Consider the following 23,204-nt stretch of genomic DNA (forward strand, 5'->3'; position numbering starts at 1 on the left):
TGTGACATTATTCTGCAACTAGTAGGCTGGGACACAAGTGAGAAGCACTTGACCTCAGTTGAACCAGTACCACAACCACTTTCTTTTTTGTAGTTCTTTAACTTACAAAACAATAAAAGAAAAGAAACAAACTACCAGATTCAAAGGAGGACATGGAGTTATGTAGTTTTATGTAGTTTTCAATTTCATTGTTCCGCAAGGGACAATGACAATAAAGATATCGTATCGTATCGTATCGTTGCTTCTCTAATACTTGTACAGCAGAGGCAATTTCAGAAAGTGCACCTTTTCTTACCCCACAGAGCGGGCTGCACTTGTTGAAATTGGCACTTCTCTATAACTGCAAAGAGGCAGGAGCCCTGCTGTCCTCCACTGTATCTGGTCATCCGAGAGGGACATTGTGGAAAATAATAAACAGGGCCCTATGTTGTGAGGCTCCAGAAACATCTGGCTGGCTGCTAGGAAGCAGGATGCTGTACTAGATGGATTTTTATCTGGTCCAATAACTCAATGCTTTAAGATTTCTGTATAGTTTTTAAAGGAAGGAAGGAAAACTGTAGTTGTAAGTGGATTACAGTATGCTTTAGTTTTAATAATTTTATTTGTATCCCACCTTTCCATAGTTAAAACCATACAACATGAAAAAAATGTGCATAATTACAAACATAAGTAGTCATAAACAATAAAATTCATCAAAAGGTAAACAACCAAATTGAACATTTCCCACATAAATCTAAAAAATATATAAAAATAAAGATACAAAAAAGTAATACCAACATCAACCCCTCTCCCACGTGTAATTTCTTACACATAAAAGGGCCACATTATTTCTAATGCTATGCTGTATCTTTAGGTCATATGTAAGCAAGGCAATTTGATGACCCATTTATTATCACCAAACAGGACACAGAAATAAAATCTGGATGTCTTCATATAACAGTATTCCTTCATTACTTTGGATTAATGCTTTATCAGATTAGTGTTTTTCCCTCTTGAACTCAACTTGAACATCAGATTAAAAAAAGCACCAAACTGACTTCTTACAAACTAGATTACAGCAACAAAGAATAAAAGAAACGATTAAAAAAACCCCAGGCAAGATGACCTTCTGGATAAGGGGTTAGAAATTCAGATTTTATCACAAAAGTATTTAGAATAGCCTTGTATACTATTAATTAGCAGAAAGGAAAGCACCAGAACAACACCTGTCTATTACAATTGCTGTATAATTTGAGCAGGCGTATCGACCTGTTACAGAGCTTAAATAATGTTTTAGTTGATCCAGGTGAACTTGTTGCATTAGTTGAGCATCACTCTATACTTATTTAAATCAATTCTTATGGGCTGCATTGAATGATGGCTCTGCCTTAGCAGAAAGTGCTTACAGTCACTTAAGTCAGCAGCACCTGGTTTCTGCCCATCCTCTCTATTTACTGCAGTCCTCTTTGCTGTGCCCCTTTCTGTTCTGGAGCGTCCCACAACCCTCCCAAGTAGCTGAGCTTTTATGAGTAGAAGGGTCAGCAAACACTGCACAAATGGAAGAGCTTTCCACAAAGGCACAACTTCCCTGCATATAACCCAATGTAATCCACCTCATTCTAAAGTTATTTACACCAGCTTTAAGAAGACATTATCCGGTAATTTTGGTAGTCATTGCTTTTTTAGGTAAGACTTGAGCAGGTTTGCTAGAAAAGCATCTGAGAATATGGCATTTTCTCTGCAAAAAAAATGTAGAAACAGCTGCTAATTTAAAAAGCCTAATTTGCAAGTGACTTTTCTGATATGGTTACTGCCGCAGTCTTGTTTTCCTGCATTAGTTTCCATTGCTTGCACAAAGAAGCCAAGTTAATTCAGGGGTCCCTGAGACACAAATAAGACTGTGCCCATTGGCTCTGAACACTGACTAAGAGAGTTTTAGCTTTCATTGCAGATCTCCCCCCAAGAAGAGAATAACCAATGAAGGCTGTCATCTGTCATATTAAGTGAAGACTTGAATGCGTCAGCAGAAGGATACAACTGACATTAAGAGGCTTTGATCAAATTGAATATCTTTACTGAATATCGCAATGATAACCCTTTAGAAGTTTGCCTCCTGCAGTTGACCTTACAACTGCCTCCATCATTTGGGAGAGTCCATATGATCAGGAACACTGCAATCTTCTTCTGAATCTTACATATGTCATGGCAAAGAATGCAAGGCTGTGATTTTGAGGACAAGGATGCAAATTTTACTATGGGATTATATTGATTGTGTATTTGCTATACACAATATCTATTTATAAGACACCCGCACACACTCCAGAAGTATTTACTCGTGTTACTTTTGGCCTAGGAGATTTGTAACTTCTAACTGGGAGACTGGAAAATTCAGACGACTGACAGCAAACATTCAGGGACCAGTTGTGAGCTCTGGTGAGGCCTGATGAATTGAATTCAACAGGAAATGTTACAATAAAAGATGGAACATTCTCCTAACTTTAAGAGTTTCTGCTCTGTGCTACTTTGGTCCAGGAATATTCATTAACAATTAGAAATGATTGCTGGACTTAGTAAAAGCAACCTGATAGATAATAACAGATTATTATAACCTGCAACAGGTCCAAGGAAAATACATAGCAAGTTAAGGGTGGGGAGAAATCAAACATACTTCCACAGGTTCTAACAAGTAGCTTTGTTACCATGGCTTACCATTCACACAGTACTCTGCTGAAATTGCCCCTGGAAGCTGTTAAGTGCATATTTTTCTCACTCCAGCATCACAACATGAATTACTGCTAGAAAACGAACCCAATTTTCTTGCGGCAGTAATTTTTTATTTTTAGTAATGCCAAGAAATCTCAGCAAGGACCACTGGCCCTCCTGAGTAAGATGATATAAATGAATGGAAGACTAAGAAAGAAATATAGCACTGATACATATACACAAAAACACAGGCATTATAATGGGGGGGGGGAAATATAATCATTACTTCCAGCTGAGGCTTACATCTTGAAGAAAAGGCCTGGTACCAGCAGCCTATACTTAGGCTTGCATGAGGGTCCTCAAGCTGAAAGGCAACAGTGCATGCTGCTTGGCCAGCAAAGTCCCCTGGTGCCACAGCTTCATCTCTTAAAAGAAATTAGCCTTGTTATAGCCCTAGGGGTGTTATTTAATACTCCATATCTCACCTCAGCCATCCCCTCCCAACTTTCTCGTTCTGCCTGAGTCCCCCAAGGAGAGCTGTAATTGATGATTAGCATTCCAAAGCCATGCTTGCATCCTGTGAGCCCGTCATATTTAATTACATTTTAACTATATTCGTCTTCAATAATAGCCTGAACATAATTTAGATAATTATCTCACGCTCTCTCATTCTCAGAGTCTGTCTGTTCCAGAGCTTCCTGCGACGAATATTGCTTTCTCTGCTCAAACACATAAACAGACTCTTGGGCTAAGTACTTTCATCTTTCCAACAGCAACAGCTGTCACTAAGAAACTCAGTAGCTTTGAGCATCCCACAGTCAATTCAAAGACAAGTTTTCATCCTTCTTCTTGCTCCTTTATTTTGGAGGCAGAGGGAAGGGAAAATACATTATTACTCAGGATACAAATTGCCTATATTACAGGCACCCCCCTGCCACTTACACATGGGTTCTGTTCCAGGCGCCCACACACGAGTTGAAATCGTGTAAAATGGGGAGCAACCTCTAAAAAACCTCTAAATGCTCATTTTGTCCTGCTCTCCATCCCCCCCCCCAACTCAACTCTCCCTTCAACCAGAGTTGAAGCTCTGGGGCCAGTAGGAGGATTAAGGATGTACAGGAAAGCACCTGCTACTGCTGGGCTATCCCACACATCAGCTGTTACGCAGGGAGGCTGAGCAGCCGAAACAAAACCCCATTGCACCTCCAGTGTCTTTGGGGCTTCCTCCACCTTCATTGATGTCCTCCTCAGCCACAAGGACTCTTCAGGTCTCTCCTGCCACTTCATGGTATGATTCCATTTACTTATTTCCTGGCACTGCAGGTGCATAGAACACACATAATTGGGGGGGGGGGATGCCTGTATAATGTTCTACTTTTCTTCCATGCTTAAAGTAATGACCATTGTTAGAACATGTCTTTGTCTACATCTGTACAGTTAACACACATGTATATCAAAAGTTACCTGTTAGGTCCTTGGTGTACCATGGCAAAAAACTGGATTTTCTAAGTGTGGGGAATGGCAACAAGACAATAAACTAGAGTTTAAAGCAATCAAATACACAATGTATTACAAAAATAAGATTCGGCTCCTAGACAGTATTTGGATTGGACTGACAACTATATGTTGTCTATAGGAGTCTAAAGGGGGCAGGAGATCAGGGGAAATAGCACGAGAAGGGGAAAAAAGAAGCAATGTGTAGGTGGTGTAGAAAGGTTGATAACATATAATTCGATGGGAGGAAATAGATGCCAGTTAGACATGTGGGGTTAAGGAGAAGGGAGTCAAATGTAAACAACACATCGCTTGAAGTGGTGTGAGGAATCTTACTTGGAGAGTTAGAGAAGCAAGTAGGTAAACAAAATGAGAGGGCAAAAGGTGACGATGCACAAAATCTGAAATGGCAAATAGGAGGTAGAAGCGTGGACCAACCTGTAGGGATTGCAGCAGGAGATGTGTGTGCTGTGTGCTAGAAATTGTATGCCAGCTGCTGAACTTGAAATGGTGAGGCAACCAGGTGGAGAAAGGGATTAGCAGCTAGCAGAAAGGGCTAGAGGCCTTGCTTTTCTGGCTGTTCCTGTATACAATGGTACCCTGGGTTACATACGCTTCAGGTTACATACGCTTCAGGTTACAGACTTTGCTAACCCAGAAATAGTACCTTGGGTTAAGAACTTTGCTTCAGGATGAGAACAGAAATTGTGCTCCAGCAGCACGGCGGCAGCAGGAGGCCCCATTAGCTAAAGTGGTGCTTCAGGTTAAGAACAGTTTCAGGCTAAGAACGGACCTCTGGAAAGAATTAAGTTCTTAACCCGAGGTACCACTGTTATAGCTTTCTTACCATTGCCCCAATTCTGCCCCACCACTACTGAGAATACTTGCAGTTGGCAAGTTCTCAGGAGTGGTTGGCAGCCACAGTGGAGAATTCAGCATCCCAGAAATTAGATAAACGCTTGAGAAAGTTATCTCCCAAAGTAACAAACAGAAGCTCATGAACTGAATTTGGTTCTCATATAAGAAAATAATACATTTATCTTGATTATTTGAAAACAACCAAAACTCTGAGTTCACATGGGAGGGAGTGGAATAATTGCTCTGGAAAACTGAAATAATGTAATTTGTGCTATAGATATGGCAAGGGAGGGGAGCATTATCACAGCTGCTATAGTGACAGTGGAAGTACATCCACAAACCCCCCTATGAGAACAGCATCTGGAAAAAACTAAAGCCACAGAAGATACATGAGTTTAAAACATGAAACACTGATACATGCAACATGTTGTTACTTACGATTTTACAATTAGGCATTATTTATATCTTTTGATTATGATAAATAAATATTCAAATTAAGTTAAAATAGTATTGCTGAGTTATTGTATTTAAAATCATTATATTCCACTTGATCATAATTATATTCTCATTGTGGTGTATTTGATTATTAACCTGGCATGCCATGGGAGTTGAGCTGGTGACAAGGATTGGTATTTTCTATGTAAAGGTAAAGGTACCCCTGACCGTTAGGTCCAGTTGCAGACGACTCTGGGGTTGCGTGCTCATCTCGCTCTATAGTGGTACCTCGGGTTACATACGCTTCAGATTACAGACACTTCAGTTACAGACTCCGCTAACCCAAAAATATTACCTCGGGTTAAGAACTTTGATTCAGGATGAGAACAGAAATCGTGTAGCAGTGGCGCGGCAGCAGCAGGAGGCCCCATTAACTAAAGTGGTGCTTCAGGTTAAGAACAGTTTCAGGTTAAGAACGAACCTCTGGAATGAATTAAGTACTTAACCCGAGGTACCACTGTATAGGCCGAGGGAGCTGGTGTCTGTCCGGAGACAGCTTCCAGGTCATGTGGCCAGCATGACTAAGCCACTTCTGGGTACTAATCTATAATTAATCTGATTAAGGAAATATGAAGATGGGATGACACTGGGTAACTTTATGTAACATAAAATACTGAATCTTTCTTTTTGATGTATGATGTGTGGATTAATTTAATTATTGTTCTCATTGATAACAGATCAAGATGATAATACATAATCCAGATATGTGTTTATATATATAAGCACACATACATATACAGATAGATAACATAATTTTTTACAAGAGCTCCGTACATGATCAGTCCATTTTTTTTTAAAAAAAACATTTTTATTATTTCCTAAAATTTATTTATTTATATTAGATTTATATAGCAATAATTTTAGCAAATACTAGCAAATTATTCTCTATAGCAAGATTACTTTGCTTTGACACACCTGTAAGGTAACAGCTTAAAAGCATATGGGAGGGTTGGGGGAGAGAAATTACCACATTTTAAGTAATATGAAACAGGATGGATGCAAACCTGTCTTTCAATGAACTGATAGACGCCACTCATTTGTAAAAAAGACAAATAATACAGTGGAGACTATTCCCTCTTCTGCCCACTGGCAATTCCCAACACTGTTCTGGAGGATTCCACAACCTCTGGAGCAGGTTTTCGGGGGTACAGGAGATTGGTGGGGGAGCTGGTGAAAACTGCCACTTCCCTTTCACTCACAAATAATGTGGCTCCAAACCATTTCCACTGAAGCGAGGGAGAGGGCAGTAAGACCATTAAGTTTAGGGTATAAAATTACCTAACTGCACCACTGGATGACAGTCAAACCATATACCGTATTTTTCGCTCTATAGGACACACTTTTTCCCCTTCAAAAATGAAGGGGAAATGTGTGTCCGTCCTATGGAGCGAAGATGCCATAGCCCCGCGACCCTCTCCCGGCTGGAGAGGTGACGCGCGGCTATTGAGGCTCCTGCCATAGCCGCGCGTCACCTCCCCAGCCGGGAGAGCGCGCGTGGGGCTAAAGCAGCCCCCCGCGACCCTCTCCCGGCTGGAGAGGTGACGCGCGGCTATTGAGGCTCCTGCCATAGCCGCGCGTCACCTCTCCAGCCAGGAGAGTGTGCGCGGGGCTAAAGAAGCCATAGCCCCGCGACCCTCTCCCGGCTGGAGAGGTGACGCGCGGCTATGGCAGGAGCCTCTCCGCTGCGCCTTTCCGCTGCTCCCTGACCTGCTCTTTGGGGCTGGTGGTGGGCTTCCCCCCGCCAGCCCCAAAGAGCAGGTTGAAAGGAACCTGAAGCCTGGAGAGCGAGAGGGGTCAGTGCACACCGACTCCTCTCGCTCTCCAGGCTTCCAGGGTAGCCGCCTGAACGCACCTTGAACGGCACCTTGTTTTAGAGCGGGAAAACAAGAGGGGGAAAGTTCTCCCCCTCTCTGTGCAGCGCCTCCTGCCGCTTCACTGAAGGGGCGCTGGGCAGAGAGGGGGAGAATTTTTTTTTCTTGATCTCCCCCCTCTAAAACAAAGTGCGTCCTATTGTCCGGTGCGTCCTATGGTGCGAAAAATACGGTATTTCGGAAAGCAGCCGGAATACATATATTGATCTCCCTTTTGAGCTGTTAAGAGAAACTGGAAAATGTCGTCTAATGGGAACATAAATATACATTCTATTGATGTGACAATGAACTAATATGACTCCCTGTACTAATTAAAAATACAGAACAGAAGATCATAAATGATAATAAAGGTAACTAAAGATGCATAATCAGTGTTCTGAAGAAAATGTAATATGAACAAGCATCTCACATTGTTAGAGGTGTTATACTTACATGACTGGCTTATGCATCAATTATTAAGATAGTTGCTTAACAAAAACAAAAACCTAAAGAGAAATATTCAGTTCCCAAATGACTCAAAGTGTTAAACATGCCAACAACTGTGGCATTCCAATAAATGTTACTTCTTCCGTCTCTGGCAATGAAACCAGCATAGCAAAATCTCTGCCTATATATTCTCTGAGGAGTTAGCAATTAGTCTTTCTTGGACTAATTTATTTTTAATACATTTCTATCAGATTCATGCATGGAAGCGGCTGTTTCTGTTTAAAATACTCAAAATAACATAGGGAAGTAATTTACTTAAAATGAAAGAACAAACAGGCAGCTAAATAATTACAGCTGAGGTATCTGTTCACCTAGGCGTTTACTATGCATTTGTGTAGCAAATAATATCATGATCTGTGGAGATCTTGATGTTACCCTGGCCCTAGTTTTAAAAGGTTTTCAATGAGAAATGTCTTCCTAGAAACTTGAATTCTTGCTAGATACAGACAAAAATATTCAATGTCAGATTCCTGACTATCAATCAGGTACTGATTAATGTATTTTTATACAGCATCATTAAAATATATGGAACTTTAAAACATAAATAAAGCAAACCAATCACTGTCCCAAGGACTTACAATCTGACATTGGGGAAGAGAACAGAGGGAGGAAAGGGTAAGTTTAGATTTCATTGCATTTATTTATTTGATTATCCACTTTGTAAACTGACCTGCATCACATCAGTGTGATCCCAGGACATTTTCCAATGATGAACAAAATCCAATGTTACATAACATTAAAAACAACCCTATTAATAAAAGCAAACAACAGAGCATCATCATCAGAACAATAAAGCCCCAAAGTGCTTAATTATCTGATCCAGCTGGCAATGAGGGGGAAATCAAAGACTTTCAGAAAAGGGAGGCTTGGGCAGAGAGCACTGCAGGCAAATAAATTGGGCTCCCTTTTCCTTCAGGCCTTCATGGAATCATAGAACTGTAGAGATGGGACTCCAAGGGCAATACAGTCCAACCCCCTGCAATGCATGAATCCTGTCCCTAGGTGGCCTTGAACCACCAACCTTTTGGTTAACAGCCAGACACACTGACCTGTTCAGAACATGGCACATGAGTTACAACAGAAATAAAACGTGGAACTGATAGTGCATATTTATTACAACGGAAAATCCAACATAAAAGATTTAATGAAGTCTATACTGACTTCCTTGGCATTTTTTATAAAGCTGCTCATGTAATAATAATGATGACACCATTTTAAAACAGTGTTTTGATTAATTCAGGAAAGAGAAAAATGTGTAAACACAAAACTCATAATGAACAACATTTATACACCCAAATATCAGGACCTTTTGATACTAAATATTTTACAATTATAACCTGGACCTTTGAAATTGGGAACATCTTGGAAAAACCATGGTTTTACACAAACATAAACACATGTATGAAATCTTAAATAAATTTAATAATGTAACCCTGGAAATAATACAATTCATCACATTTTCTGCCACAAGAGTTCAAACAAATCAATTATCTGAGCATATATGCAAATGCAAATACAGCAATATAAAATAGTCATCCACCTTGTGCTTCATTTGAGTCTCAAATGCCCCCCCACCTCAATTATCTAATTTCATGCAACACTTGCCCTTCACATTGTGTTTTGGGGGCTGCATGGTGCAGTTCAAGCCATAGCACTATTTTGAAAGTCTAAGCTGAGGCTGCCTTCTCTCATCTAACTAAAGAAGATAGTAGTTGCTTAAGGCTGCAATACTATAGACACTTTCCTGAGAGTAAGCCATTGTGAGGAAAGTGGAGCTTACTTCCATGGATAGGATTGTGTGGTAAAACTAAACTAAGTGCTCAGACTAAGTAACTGGTTTCAAATTTTGCAGGTTTGGGGGGGGGGCAGTGCCCTTCCACCCTCTGACCAGTTTCCATGTCTGTGGTCTGCTGAGAATGGCATCGTGCATGATAAGTCAGAATAGTGAGGGAACTGTTATGGCAGCTCTCCTTCAGAGGCTCAACAGTGCTCATATCAAGTTATCTTCTGAAAGTGATCTGTTTTAATACACCATGTATTACAGTATTTTGATGCCATTACCCTATTAGAGGCAGATGGAGTGCGTCAACCCGGGAAGGTAGCCGATCTTGGAGAAAGTAAACTCTGATCCTAAACCTCTGCTGCCTTGTGGGATCTCTTCATGAGAAAAAAAGGCTAAGGCAGTGGTTTTTTCAAAGAGGGGGTTGAAGTTGTTGAGGTTTTTTTTTTTAGGTCTGGATTTGTTGAGGGTTTTTTTTAGGATTTTAACCCAAGAAATAAACTGCCACTAAGTAACACAAGATTGTTATAAATCTAGCCCAAGTGATCTCCACTACAATTAAAACAAAAGATATAGTTGCCACAAAATGAGCTGACAGCATTTTAGATGGACCTACCCCACCCTTTTAATCAGTCTCCTTTGCTGTTTTGCCAGGCTACATGTTATTTATCAATACTTTCTTTTACATTCCCTTGGGGTGCTATTCCATAGCCTGGCCATAAAAACTTCACAGTGAGAGCAACTGCCCCTCCATTACTGTTGGTAGCATCTAATTGATATGTCAAACCACTAAGGAATGCAGTAAATTGTAGCACCCCCTCCAAACGGAAAATAAACAAGTCAAAAGATAAACAAGCACCTGAATTTTGCAAAATGTGTAACACAATAGTTTGTTAATGATTCATACCCAAGCACCGGTTAACCTAAACTTAGGAAAGACGACAACTCAGTGTATGATACAAGTTTCATCAAGACTGAACGGCACAAATGGTGACCCAAGCAAGCATTCTTGGGACTGCACTCCGACACCAGAGCCCTGAACATTTCTTCCCATAACTTCATACAACCTTAGTTTAACATCTTTTTTATGCCCACACAGGTATGTCTGGTGGTATCCTGCATATGTTTGGGTTAAATATATGTACACGACACCTTATGTTCACCAAACCTATGTGTTTATGTGCTGACATAACAAATCTTGGGGGTACTGCAGCTACTAAAAAGCTCTTGGTCCCTAAATAAACCTTCTCTTAAACAACTATCTCCCCCCCTCCTTTCCAAGGGGCACGCATGATTGTCACCTTGCTCATTCTATCCTCTCAGCAACCCTGTGAAGACAGCGTGAGGCACCAAAATTACACATAGTGAATACTAACTAGTTTGGAGAATTCAAAATGGTTTTGAAATTGACTCAAACTGTGTTAATCACGGAAAACAGAAAGTGTGGATATAATTTATTATTTGAAGGCATTCCTGTTTATTCAGGCCTTTGATGGCTTATAGATAACACTGAAATCAGTAAATGTGAGAGTATCTGCTTTTAGATGTTTCCAGATGTTCTAAATGTTTTAGATAGTTTTAAATGGTTTTTAGATGATTTAAATATGTTTCATTTTCATTTTATTTTAAACTGTATTGTTTTAACATTGAAAGGGAAAGACATACATGGGAGGGCACATAATGTAGGGGGCAAATGTGCCGTCCTTACACAGATGTGTCCTCTAGACTACAACTTCCATCATCCACAGCTGGCATTGGCACTAAGCTGAGGAAGGAAGGCCTAACAGATGCGAATGCGAAAGCAGTCTGAGGATGTCACCACACCCCAACGTAGAAACTTTTTCCCATTTTGGAAGCGGCTGTAGTTCGAATATACAATTTTCTGAACCGCAATAAAAAGGATATACATTGAGCTGGAAGGCTATGGATAAAGGGGGAAAATGATTTAGAGTCCAAGGTATGAGAAAAGATTAAAAACTAAATAGTGCCTTCAATTTGTTAAGCTGGTGGGAGGAACAGGATGAATGTCTATAAGTTCAATATTTCAAGAATGAATTCAAAAGGGAAGAGGGACTGCTGGAGATGCAAAGGAAAATAGTGAACTGCAATAAGGTGAAGGGGGAAAATCTACTAATGACAGCTATCTTTTAAATTATGGAATAGTTTCCCACGGGAAGTAGTGAAAGCCATATCGTCTGAGACATATGAAACTGGACTGACAATAAAACTCTAGAAAATATACTGTAAGGAATAATCTCAGAATAAACCCACAGGGAAAAGTTGAAGACCTAATAATTCTTTTACTTCTCTGATTTCTATGATTCATGTATTTAATTTGTCCTGGTAAAACCTACCTAGAATGAATCAATAGTTTAATATTGTGTAAGTTTTACTACATTTTGCCAGACAGGTGGATGGTGGTAGGAAAGCCGCAGAAATTACACAAGAGCAGTTAGTAAAACAGAGTGCAAATAATGTCCTAATTAGAACAAATACTGTTTAATGAAATGCAAGTCCTTGCCTAAAAGATTTCACAGAGCTTTCATTTGATTATTTATTATTGAGGACAGACTTTGAATGAAAAATCTACCTAGCATTTGCTCTTTGGACAGCTTCTGCTAAAAATGATGTTAAATAAAATGTAACCATTACCATAACATTTAGCATCCAACATTCACATTTGAACACCGCCTCCAATAAACTGAAAGGTAGCCCTACTGGACTATTAATATGTGGAGCTGATTTTTGAGAAAAGGAGGTATGTTCTTTGGAATGAAGTCCTAATAGATGCTGATGAAATTCAAAGATGTATAATTAAATATGCCCTACTCATATTATGCTACTCCTGTCGAATTCCACATGGAAGTTCTTCCACAGTCAGATAAATGAATTTATATGTCTCTACTCTAACTTCCATTCTATGGAACTATTCTGGCTGGCCGGCTCACTTTGCTTTACAAAAGGAGGTCAGGGTTTTTTCCATGCTGACATTGGGATAAAAGGTTTCAGCTTCTGAAATTCTGGGGATGATACCTAATTTGAAGATAATTGTTGTTCTGCAAAATTGGGTCATTTCAGATTCAATGCACATAAATGAATCCCATTGTTCATGCATTTCCTTGCATGCTCTGTATGATGATAATGGTTTAGAGAAACCATTGTATGGATTAGACCAGTTCCTGAAGAATATGGTTACTAAGTATGATGGTTATGCATTTCATTCAGCATAAGAGGCACTATGCTGGAGAACATGATTGGGAGAGTGCTATTGTGCTTACGTTCTGCTTCCAGTCAACCACCGTGGGAGTAGAATGCTTGAATAGATGAGCCTTTGGTCTGATTCATCAAGGGTCGTCTTGTTTTCCTGGTTGCTGCTACATCTGAACTGTCAAACTTTGACTGCATATGTCCTATATAAACCAGGAGCATGCAAGCGAACGATTCATTCTTTTCACCCTGAACTGACTCCATGGGATCAGAGCATATGAGCATCAGAGCATATCAGTCAATTAAATGGATATAGCTCTTGATTGTAAAAAGCACAGGTATGTTGTAGAATTAAGTAGAATGAAATGAAGGTGAGTTGAACGTTAAGGAAATTGAAGAACTACGAATGCAGATCTTCTCTGTGGTGAACTGTTCCCAAAAAAATTCTTCCTCTTCACTTCTAAGAACAGAAAATGCCCTTTGGGAGTATATGGTTTAACTGAGTGTTTTCATAATGTAGGAAGAGAAAATTCTGAAGCATTTAAGTGTGCCTGTCCCTTGAGCCTGGAAGATGGATGATTTGCTGTACTTGAATTTATTTCATGCACATTTCTCTAATTTTCTACCACTGAGGAAGACTAGCAAGCTGAAATGCATCCAGCAATTGAGGCTTTGATGAGAGAGTTCTACAGTGACAATTCTGCTTACCGGTACATGTTAAAATAATAAATGTGTAGCTTGCCATTTCTGCATCAGTAGAGTTCTGAGTTGACAGCCTTAATCTATCTTAGTCTGACATATAACAATTTACAACATTGTATTTTATATGTATTTAACTTTTTAAAGAATATTTTAAGGGTGTGTTGTGATTTTTAAAAAGACACACACATTCTCTGCATTTTATGTTCTGTGTATAGTGCATGGTTTTTGTTGTTGTTAAGAACTTATTTACTGGGTATTGGCAAAAATATTTAAAACATTTAAGTGATGACACACGCATTTTCCACTAATTTTTTGCTCAGAACTATGCAGTAGTCTGTGCAGTCTATAGCAATAATACAATCTCAGGTAACTGTTAGAATATTTATAGATACATAAGCTGGCAAAAATAAACTGATTACAGTAAAATATTTTTTTTATTACCTTTGGATTCTTAATGTATTGAGATGTTCAAATATCATGGATGGTGCTGATGAGAAAGTTGATTGAGAATATAACGTACTTACTTCTGATTAGAAAGTTTGTTTTAAAAGTTTGGATATTTATTATGCATTTTTGAAAAAGCCATAAAATAAATAAAGCGTACTTACTCATGATTGAGGAAAACAGCAATTGGTCATTGGAAAGTCTCAAAATATGGATTTAAAATTCCTGACCATTTGAACAATGTATTCAGATTCCTTATTATTCGTCTAATTTATTCCCTACCTTTATGAAAATTGCTCATCTCTGTGAAATGTTAAACAGGCAAGTAAAACCAAAAGCTTCACTTAGCTCAACCAATAATAATAATAATAATAATAATAATAATAATTCTTTATGTTTGCAGAGATGAGCAATTTCCCATGAAACCAGCTCCAAGGCTGTGCCCATTTGCATGGAGCCATGAAAGATTGTTTTATTTTTTTATAATGACATATTTGAAGTGAGACTAGAAAACCTCAATTCCCTCCAAGTATACATTTTAATATACTTTAATAAACTATATGCTCTTACATTGTAGAAAACTTCTTAAAATATGTCATTTCTTTTATAGTTTTACAGACTTGGTTGAACATCCATTGTCCTAATGGTGTTGCATCTCTTTACTGAGTTATATGTATGTAGGAATTGATGCCTCTAAGTTATGCATGTTAATAATTTATTACTAGTATAGGAAGTTGTATGAAATTAGATTCTCATGCAACCTTAACAATGACAGTTGCTTTTAAAATGCCTATAAAAGTTGAGGAAAGGTACTATAGTCAGACATACTAAATACAGGTATTACACCACTCAGAAAAACATTTTAACATTTGGGGCCTCACTATGGGTATTCAGGTTCACAAACCCTATAATTTACATTGGTTAACATTTATAAATATCAAAAGAACAAACAGAAGATAAAAGGTTTTCAAAGAGATCACCTAATGTTGCAAATGTAAAGCGTCAATTACTCCTCTAGATGGATGTTTCAACTACAGTTTGTGGGATCTTTTAATTTTCTACAGGTGACATTTAGTAGCAAGAAGTACCACAAAAATAAATAATAAAAAGCAATTTGGTTGACTTTTGAAGCAAAGCTGTCTGTTTTTTTTAAAGAGTACAAATGCCAACCTTTCACAAGTGTAACTATGCATTTAATTGGGCACCCACATTTAGTCAAAAGATCTGCTTGCTTAATTATGATTTATTGAAGGAGCTTTCACTGTAATGGTCATCACTTATAAACAGAATTACTGGAGGGGGACAAATGAACATGAAAACCATGCATTGTGCTGATATTTAAAATAAAATTAAATGAGAAAAATCAGCTTCACTAAAAAGACATCGATTCCAGAGATCTAAGACAGGATTGCTTTTCTTACACAGATGTAAAAAGATTGGGAACCTGCTAGTAACTGTAGCTTTAAAGTGTGCATACACATGGCAATATATACAGTGGTACCTCGGGTTACATATGCTTCAGGTTACAGACGCTTCAGGTTACAGACTCCGCTAACCCAGAAATATTGCTTCAGGTTAAGAACTTTGTTTCAGGATGAGAACAGAAATTGTGCTCCGGCGGCGTGGCAGCAGCAGGAGGCCCCACTAGCTAAAGTGGTGCTTCAGGTTAAGAACAGTTTCAGGTTAAGTACGGACCTCCAGAACGAATTAAGTACTTAACCCGAGGTACCACTGTATCTGCTTCCATTTTCACATGTAATATGCAGTATGTACATGGGTTTTCTACATCTGGTGAATACCCACATAGGAAGATCAATTCCTTATCCCAGCTACTTCTTGGGCATGAAAATCTATGGATGCAAGCACATCTAATAATAATAATAATACCTCACCCATTTATTGATACCCCACCCAAAATATTAAAATACAATAGTCTGTTAAACATTAAAAGCTTCCCTAAACAGGGCTGCCTTTTAGATGTCTTCTAAAAGTCTGGTAGTTGTTTTTCTCTTTGACATCTGTTGGGAGGGCATTCCACAGGGCGGGTGCCACTACTGAAAAGGCCCTCTGCCTGGTTCCCTGTAACTTGGCTTCTCGCAGCAAGGGAACCGCCAGAAGGCCCTCAGAGCTGGACCTCAGTGTCTGGGCAGAATGATGGGGGTGGAAATGTTCCTTCAGGTATACTGGACCAAGGCCGTCTTTCACATTCACAAAGGAAACCACATTCACTTCAATGGGGTTTAATCCAATATAAGTGCAGACACAGGTGTGAATGTATGTCTCAGCAAACCCAACTCTTTCTTGAGAAAACACTTCATTTGGTGTTCAATTTTCCCTTTGTTTTCTTAAAGACTCATACAACATGTACTGTTGGCGGTGAATGCTTTGGCAAGAATTGGTTGGGCTGCCGGAATTTGCAGATGCCCATTGACAGAGCTGCTCTGATCCTAAAAAAGGAGCTGAGCAGTAGATAGCCCCAAGAAAATAAGGGGAGGGGGAGATCGCAGGAGTAAGATTGGAATATAAGAGGGGAGAGAACAGACAGAGAAGTATATATGGCCAGGAACTGTGAAGGCAAATAATGTTCAAGTTTATGTATTGATTTGAAATAACCAGTTACATATTTCATTCTAATTATTTTTCAAGACGTTTTTCTTTCCACTATAGGAATAGAACTAACTGTGAACCTCTATAGTTCTCACTAATAGTCCAGCACTCACTATAAGAAAGTTAATTGAAAAGAATTCTCCCTGTAGTTATGAGGAAAAATGCACCTCTCCCAGAACACTGATTTAAGGCTGGTATTTGATGCGAAGACACACTTTTAGTGCATGATATTTGGGCCTGTCAACTCTCTTTTCTCTGTAGAATATCAAGATTAATAATCCTATAGCACAGAAGGCAAATCATGTTTTGAAATTAATTCCATTCTATGTCTTTCTGTCTCTCTCCACACATGCACACACACACACAACAGCGAGTTTTCTTTGAAATTCTCAAATAAAAATGTGAAATGTAACTATATATATAGTCTCAGAACAGTCACAGGTAGCAGCCTCTCTGTGAACCAAGAAATCTTCTATGTAAAAAAAACAAACCAACTTCTTTTAATATATAGAAAAACTTCACATCCCTAAGGGCCATTGGGCATCTGTACAAACACAGCAAATTTCCATAAATATGACAAAAGTACAAAGAATGTCACACACAGAAATACATCTCCTACAGTCTAGGATAAGCCAACTTTAAAAGGATAGCCCATTTTCTCTTTGTCCAGTATCAGTACTTGATAGGCCAGATTATTATATTACTTTATTATAATTTATTCAATTTGTTAGCTGCCTTACAGAGTGGACTCACGGTGACCTACAACCAAGTTTTTTTGAAAAATGAAAAAATGCACACAGAGTCCTCAACAAGAGACATCGCACCACTGTCGACAAATAATGGAAAAATCATCACCAACAAGCAAGTCAATTATCAAATGCTCAGCTGACATAATAGTGAGTCATCATATACCACCAAAAGCCTGGAAGCAAAGGAAGGTTTCAAAAGATAAACAGAAAAAGTAAGCTTAGCCAAGGGCAGGGGAGACAAGAGAACAAAACATTTTTCTGAGCGTTCTCTCTCTGGATGCCCCACATGTGTGTTTTCTCTCCTTTCCTAAATTTCTGCATGTTTTGGTTTTCCCTCTTTGAGCCTGTGACTGTTTCTCTCACTCTGAGGCCATCTTTGTTTATGTATTCTTTGGGTCTGGGAGAGAGAGAGGGAGAGAGCAGGAACGAATGCACGCAGAGTCCATTGTTTCTGGCAGGGCACACCTCCAGCGGCAGCCATTTTGTGAGAACCCGTCTTCTCACTCCTGCCATTTCGTGGTGCTGCTCACAACACAGCTTGAAAATTCCAAGTGTCCCCACAGACCCAAAAAGGTTGGGGATTCTTGCTCCAGGAAGAATCATATGCCGATCAGCGGACCACTGCACTTGATTGATTGTTGTTGTTTAGTCGTTTAGTCGTGTCCGACTCTTTGTGACCCCATGGACCAGAGCACGCCAGGCACTCCTGTCTTCCACTGCCTCCTGCAGTTTGGTCTGACTCATGTTTGTAGCTTCGAGAACACCGTCCAACCATCTCGTCCTCTGTCGTCCCCTTCTCCTTGTGCCCTCCATCTTTCCCAACATCAGGGGCTTTTCCAGGGAATCTTCTCTTCTCATGAGGTGGCCAAAGTATTGGAGTCTCAGTTTCAGGATCTGTCCTTCCAGTGAGCACTCAGGGCTGATTTCCTGAAGAATGGATAGGTTTGATCTTCTTGCAGTCCATGGGACTCTCAAGAGTCTCCTCCAGCACCATAATTCAAAAGCATCAATTCTTCGGCGATCAGCCTTCTTTATGGTCCAGCTCTCACTTCCATACATCACTACTGGGAAAACCATGGCTTTAACTATACGGACCTTTGTTGGCAAGGTGATGTCTCTGCTTTTTAAGATACTGTCTAGGTTTGACATCGCCTTTCTTCCAAGGAGCAGGCGTCTCTTAATTTTGTGACCGCTGTCACCATCTGCAGTGATCATGGAGTCTAAGAAAGTAAAATCTCTCACTGCCTCCATTTCTTCCCCTTCTATTTGCCAGGAGGTGATGGGACCAGTGGCCATTATCTTCGTTTTTTTGATGTTGAGCTTCAGACCATATTTTGCGCTCTCATCTTTCACCCTCATTAAAAGGTTCTTTAATTCCTCCTCACCTTCTGACATCAAGGTTGTGTCATCTGCATATCTGAGGTTGTTGATATTTCTTCCGGCAATCTTTATTCCGGCTTTGGATTCATCCAGCCCAGCCTTTCGCATGATAAATTCTGCATATAAGTTAAATAAGCAGGGAGACAATATGCAGCCTTGTCGTACTCCTTTCCCAATTTTGAACCAATCAGTTGTTCCATATCCAGTTCTAACTGTAGCTTCTTGTCCCACATAGAGATTTCTCAGGAGACAGATGAGGTGATCAGGCACTCCCATTTCTTTAAGAACTTGCTATAGTTTGCTGTGGTCGACACACTTGATTGATTATATGTAGCCAAATCCCATAAGACAACAGAGCAGCTCAGTATGCAATTAACAGTATGCGTTTCATAGCAGAACAAACAAAAAACTTCAAAGACCAACCTTTAAACTGACAGTAATGTTTCCTGATTGTTCATAGTGTCTTAGGCAGATGCTCATTTAAAGAATTAATCATAGCAGCAATCTGAGCCCTACTAACTCCAATTTTTTTAGCCTTTAATCCAAGTTCTAGACTCTTCATCCGCAAAATCTTTTAACAAGCATACATGTCTATTGTTCAAGCTTAACAAACCAAAGCAAACTTATCAGAAATATTTGCCCTTTAGACAGAACAGAACATGAATCGATTTCATTACTGTCATACTGCGTGGAAAACAACAGAAGTTAGCCAGAAAACAGGCTTTTGTAAAGCCTATATGAAGCATTTAAAATGACAATTATACAATCACTGTGCATTAATTGGCTTCCATTTAAGGAGGACGGAAAACTTTCCTGTGAAGATAATAAACATACCATCATTTCCATTGCCAGCCTTTTGAGACTGAGTAAAAAGAGGAGTTTAGAAATAGCCTGTCACTTCAGGCTTTGAGTACTAAATTATTAATTTACACAAAATACTACATTAAAATACCATTAAATCGACCAAAGGCAGCAGAAGCAGACTTGAAAAGAAGTTTTCACACTTGGTTAGACTATCAAATGGAGTCTATGACATGTAAACTGAATTCCATTTACTTTTACTCCCTCCCTCTCTGCATTATTTTCTTTGCCACTCTCACTTGATCAGAGAGGCTTGTTGAAGTTTGTGTTTGCTACCTTCGGTCTGTCTTATTTTTCCTGCTGTGAACTAGCTAGTTGGGACTTTGCAATCATTCTTCATGCTATAAATTCATGACATGAACAAGGGATTAGATCTTCAATGCAAGATTAGGCACACAGGAATTGGCAAGGAAGGAGACCGCCATTATCCAAGCACATATGAAACAGCAACAGAAGCACTACAAAACATCAGCAGAAGCAGACTGCTTTTGCTCAAATAATTCACTTTTCAAGTTGGAGTCACTAGAAGAATCTTCTTTTAAAGCTAGGATTCCATGCTTCTTTATGTAACAAATGTCAAAATTAATTCTGAATTGGCCTATCAAAGTGGTTCCCTCAATTTATGAGACATTAAAGCAGTATATTAATATCTTTTTGGGGTAAATTAGGTTGGGCGGGGAGACCAACTGTAACAGACCAATTCCACAGCTGCAGAAATACAGTTGTTTCATGGTATTGGTGTTTTAGTTGGTTCTGGTATTGTCCTATGATTGGTTTTATTGTTGTTTCACTGTGAATACTGCACTTTAATTTGCCCTGGGACCCTTAAAAATGAAGGGTGGAATAGAAATACAGCAAATAAAGAAATAAAATATTGTTTTGTTTCTCCAGCTCTTCCTGTCACAGTTAAAGCAATCTCCTAACCATGGAAAGTGGTGTAAAACTGCTGGGCACTGCAAAGGGAAATTCCTACCCAGTCTCTTATCATCAGTAATGTTTCATTTTTATTTTGTTAGTAATATACTGTTACATGCCACCCCAATCTCCAAGCGGAGCAAGATTCCAGGGATTTCAGGAGCTTAGCCAGGGTTCAGTTTCCTTAGAATGAGGGGCAGCAGAGACTGTGGTATCTTTAGGATAAATGGCTTATGCACACATAGACACAATCTGAGTGTAAAATGGAGGTGTTCACAGCTTTAACACCTTGAAAGGTCTCGATTCTACATTAGTCACAGCATGTCTCTGGTTCTCAGCTTCTCAGTCTGCAGCCAGCTTCCAGCCAGATGATGAAGGCCTACCCATTAGCTTGTGGTGACAGTGCTTAACTGTTCGGGCCAACAATCATTGCCTAGACAAAGGGACTAATGACTATACTTAGGTGGCAAGCAAAGGAACTTTTCCAGCTAGTTCAACAACAGAATCCTCCATTCAATTTTAACCTGGCTGGAGCCATTTGACTTTAATCCTTGTTGGATCTTCCCTGCAAATTCTGCCCTCCTTTTTGTTTCTGATGGTTAGTCATGTACGAGCATTCTATTAGATTTGAAAGGGATGAGGTACAAATAGAAGAAAATTAAACTCACTTGCAGGAAACCTTTGTTCTGTCAGCCACCATAGTCCACTGCTGCTGGTTAGTGGAAACTTCAATGTAGTAGCTGTAGCTTCTGTCATCACAATCCCAGAGAAGTAACCTGCATGAGCAGAAACAGTAAGAATTCAGTGATCACCAACCCACCAACCAACCAACCAACCATGGAATACATAATTCATTTCTACAATCTTTCCTGTTAACCTATGTTAACTGCTTGTCTTGGAATGTGTCTCTAATAATCAGCAGTTTGAATTCTGTATTTGTATTTTAACCTTAGTTAAAAGGGGGACATTTTGGCCATAAGTAGACATAAAAGTAAACTATACTATAATTCCAGATTCTTACTTCCTGAAAATTCTTCTTTATCAACTATTTCTTTGTTATTTTTATCTAGGTTTAAAACAGCCTTATCCAGTGTGGTGGCTCCATATGTTTTGAGCTATAACTCCTATCAGTCCCAGTGCTAGCTGGGGTGATGAGTTACAGTCCAAAAACATCTGGAGGACACCATTTTGAGGAAGCCTGCTTTAAAGCTGCAGGTAGGAGCAGAATTCTGGGAATACATATTTTTCTGGCATGCCTGATAATTTGGCTTTCAATAATTATCCCACTTTAAACTTTCTAAGCAATCTATAATATCTTGTCAATTAGAGCATTTATTTGCAATTCATCTAAATTATTCTTAATTTATGTAAAAATCAATCCATGTGGAAAACTAGTTCAGTCGGCAAGTGTGAATATGATTGCATTGCCAAAGTGAAGGTCAGCCTCTGATTCACAGGCCAACAAGAACTGTACTTATTTATCTATTTTGGTATTTTTATACCACCTTTCAGGGCCAAAGGCAGTATCAAGGTAGTTCAGAGTCAAAATCATAAAAAACAAAAGATAAGACAATTAAAGTATACAACACAGAGGACAGGGAGGAAAAAGCAGGAACAGTTAAAGTCCAATTAAAAGCAACTTCAAATAGCAATGCATTACACAATCAGACAAGGAGCCTGACACACATCCCATGGGAGGGTGTTACAATGTGATGTAGCCACTACTGAAAGGTTCTGTGGTTGCTAACCAGATGATTCTTAATTGTGGGCCTGTGAGAAGGGTCTCTGTGGCCAATGTCAAGGCCTGGGCAGATCTGGGTACGTTTTCTTCAGATAGCAAGGCCCCAAACCAGTGAATGCATGAAAGGCAGCAGTCCAGAAATACACTGGTAATCAAGACAGCTAGTTACAGAATAAATATTTTATGCTCTGATTACTTTATCTCACAAGCAACCAGGCAGCTGCATTGCAGACCAGCTGAAGCTTCTGAATTTTACAGGCAGCCCCACACAGATTGTGTTATGGTAGATTAATGTGGATGTAACTATGGCATGAATGACAGTAGCCAAGTCTGCTTCCTCCAAATAAGGTGGCTGCTGGCAAATCAGCTGAAGCAGAACTCCTGACAACAGAAGTGCTGCCTGAAGACTTGAAAGGAAATTAGAACTGTCCTTACTTGGTGTCAAGGGTATCGGCGTACACAAAAAGGTGCCCCCACTTTTTAAAAAATCACATTAAATAGGTATGATGTAGGTATACCCATTCCAAATAGAAATTCACACCAAATGGACAAAAGAGTAGAAAAATAAGTAGAAGTGGAAGTGAATATAAGCATGCATAATTATTCAAGCCTCTTCCACAGATCTTCATAAAGATGTGAATTAGCCAATTTATAGCAAGAAAACCTTCACATGGTCCTCCAATACAGACTTCCTAGTTAGCGCTCATCTTGAAAGAATACAAACTGCATGGTTATATTACATATCTTCAATCACCTATTCTTAAGCTCACTATTGATTTTTCTTTAGGACCAATGAACTGCTTTTATAAATTGATTACCAAATGTGATTTTGCTTACTTCTTTTACAAATGTTTTGGCTGGCTGCATACCATTGATTAGTAGGATTTGAGTTTATAGCAACAAATTGCTCTCTTTGCTGCTGTTTTGATACA

General features: G+C 39.2%; 2 protein-coding genes across 10 annotated transcripts in view; one reads left to right on the plus strand and one right to left on the minus strand.

Moving 5' to 3' along the window:
• LOC308474196 (uncharacterized protein) overlaps positions 1-5,533 on the plus strand; it is a gene marked incomplete at its 3' end in the record, with an annotated part of 78,316 nt that extends 72,783 nt beyond the window's left edge. For 3 of the 5 annotated variants that reach the window (XR_013984542.1, XM_081000323.1, XM_081000322.1), the window contains one exon: positions 1,919-5,533. Coding sequence is in view for 4 of the 5 variants with exons in the window: in XM_081000323.1 (XP_080856449.1) it covers positions 1,919-1,953 (35 nt within the window). The remainder of the gene's footprint in view (positions 1-1,918) is intronic. The other 2 variants (XM_081000321.1, XM_081000324.1) reach the window with 1 other exon arrangement.
• Positions 1-23,204, minus strand: part of BTBD9 (BTB domain containing 9) — a 152,446-nt gene that overhangs the window by 19,474 nt on the left and 109,768 nt on the right. For all 5 annotated transcript variants that reach the window (XM_081000202.1, XM_081000203.1, XM_081000199.1 and 2 more), the window contains one exon: positions 21,200-21,307. In XM_081000202.1, coding sequence (XP_080856328.1) covers positions 21,200-21,307 — 108 coding nt within the window. The remainder of the gene's footprint in view (positions 1-21,199; positions 21,308-23,204) is intronic.

This window comes from Podarcis pityusensis, assembly GCF_964106645.2.
Source record: "Podarcis pityusensis genome assembly, chromosome: 3".
Classification (NCBI taxonomy): Eukaryota; Metazoa; Chordata; class Lepidosauria; order Squamata; family Lacertidae; genus Podarcis; species Podarcis pityusensis.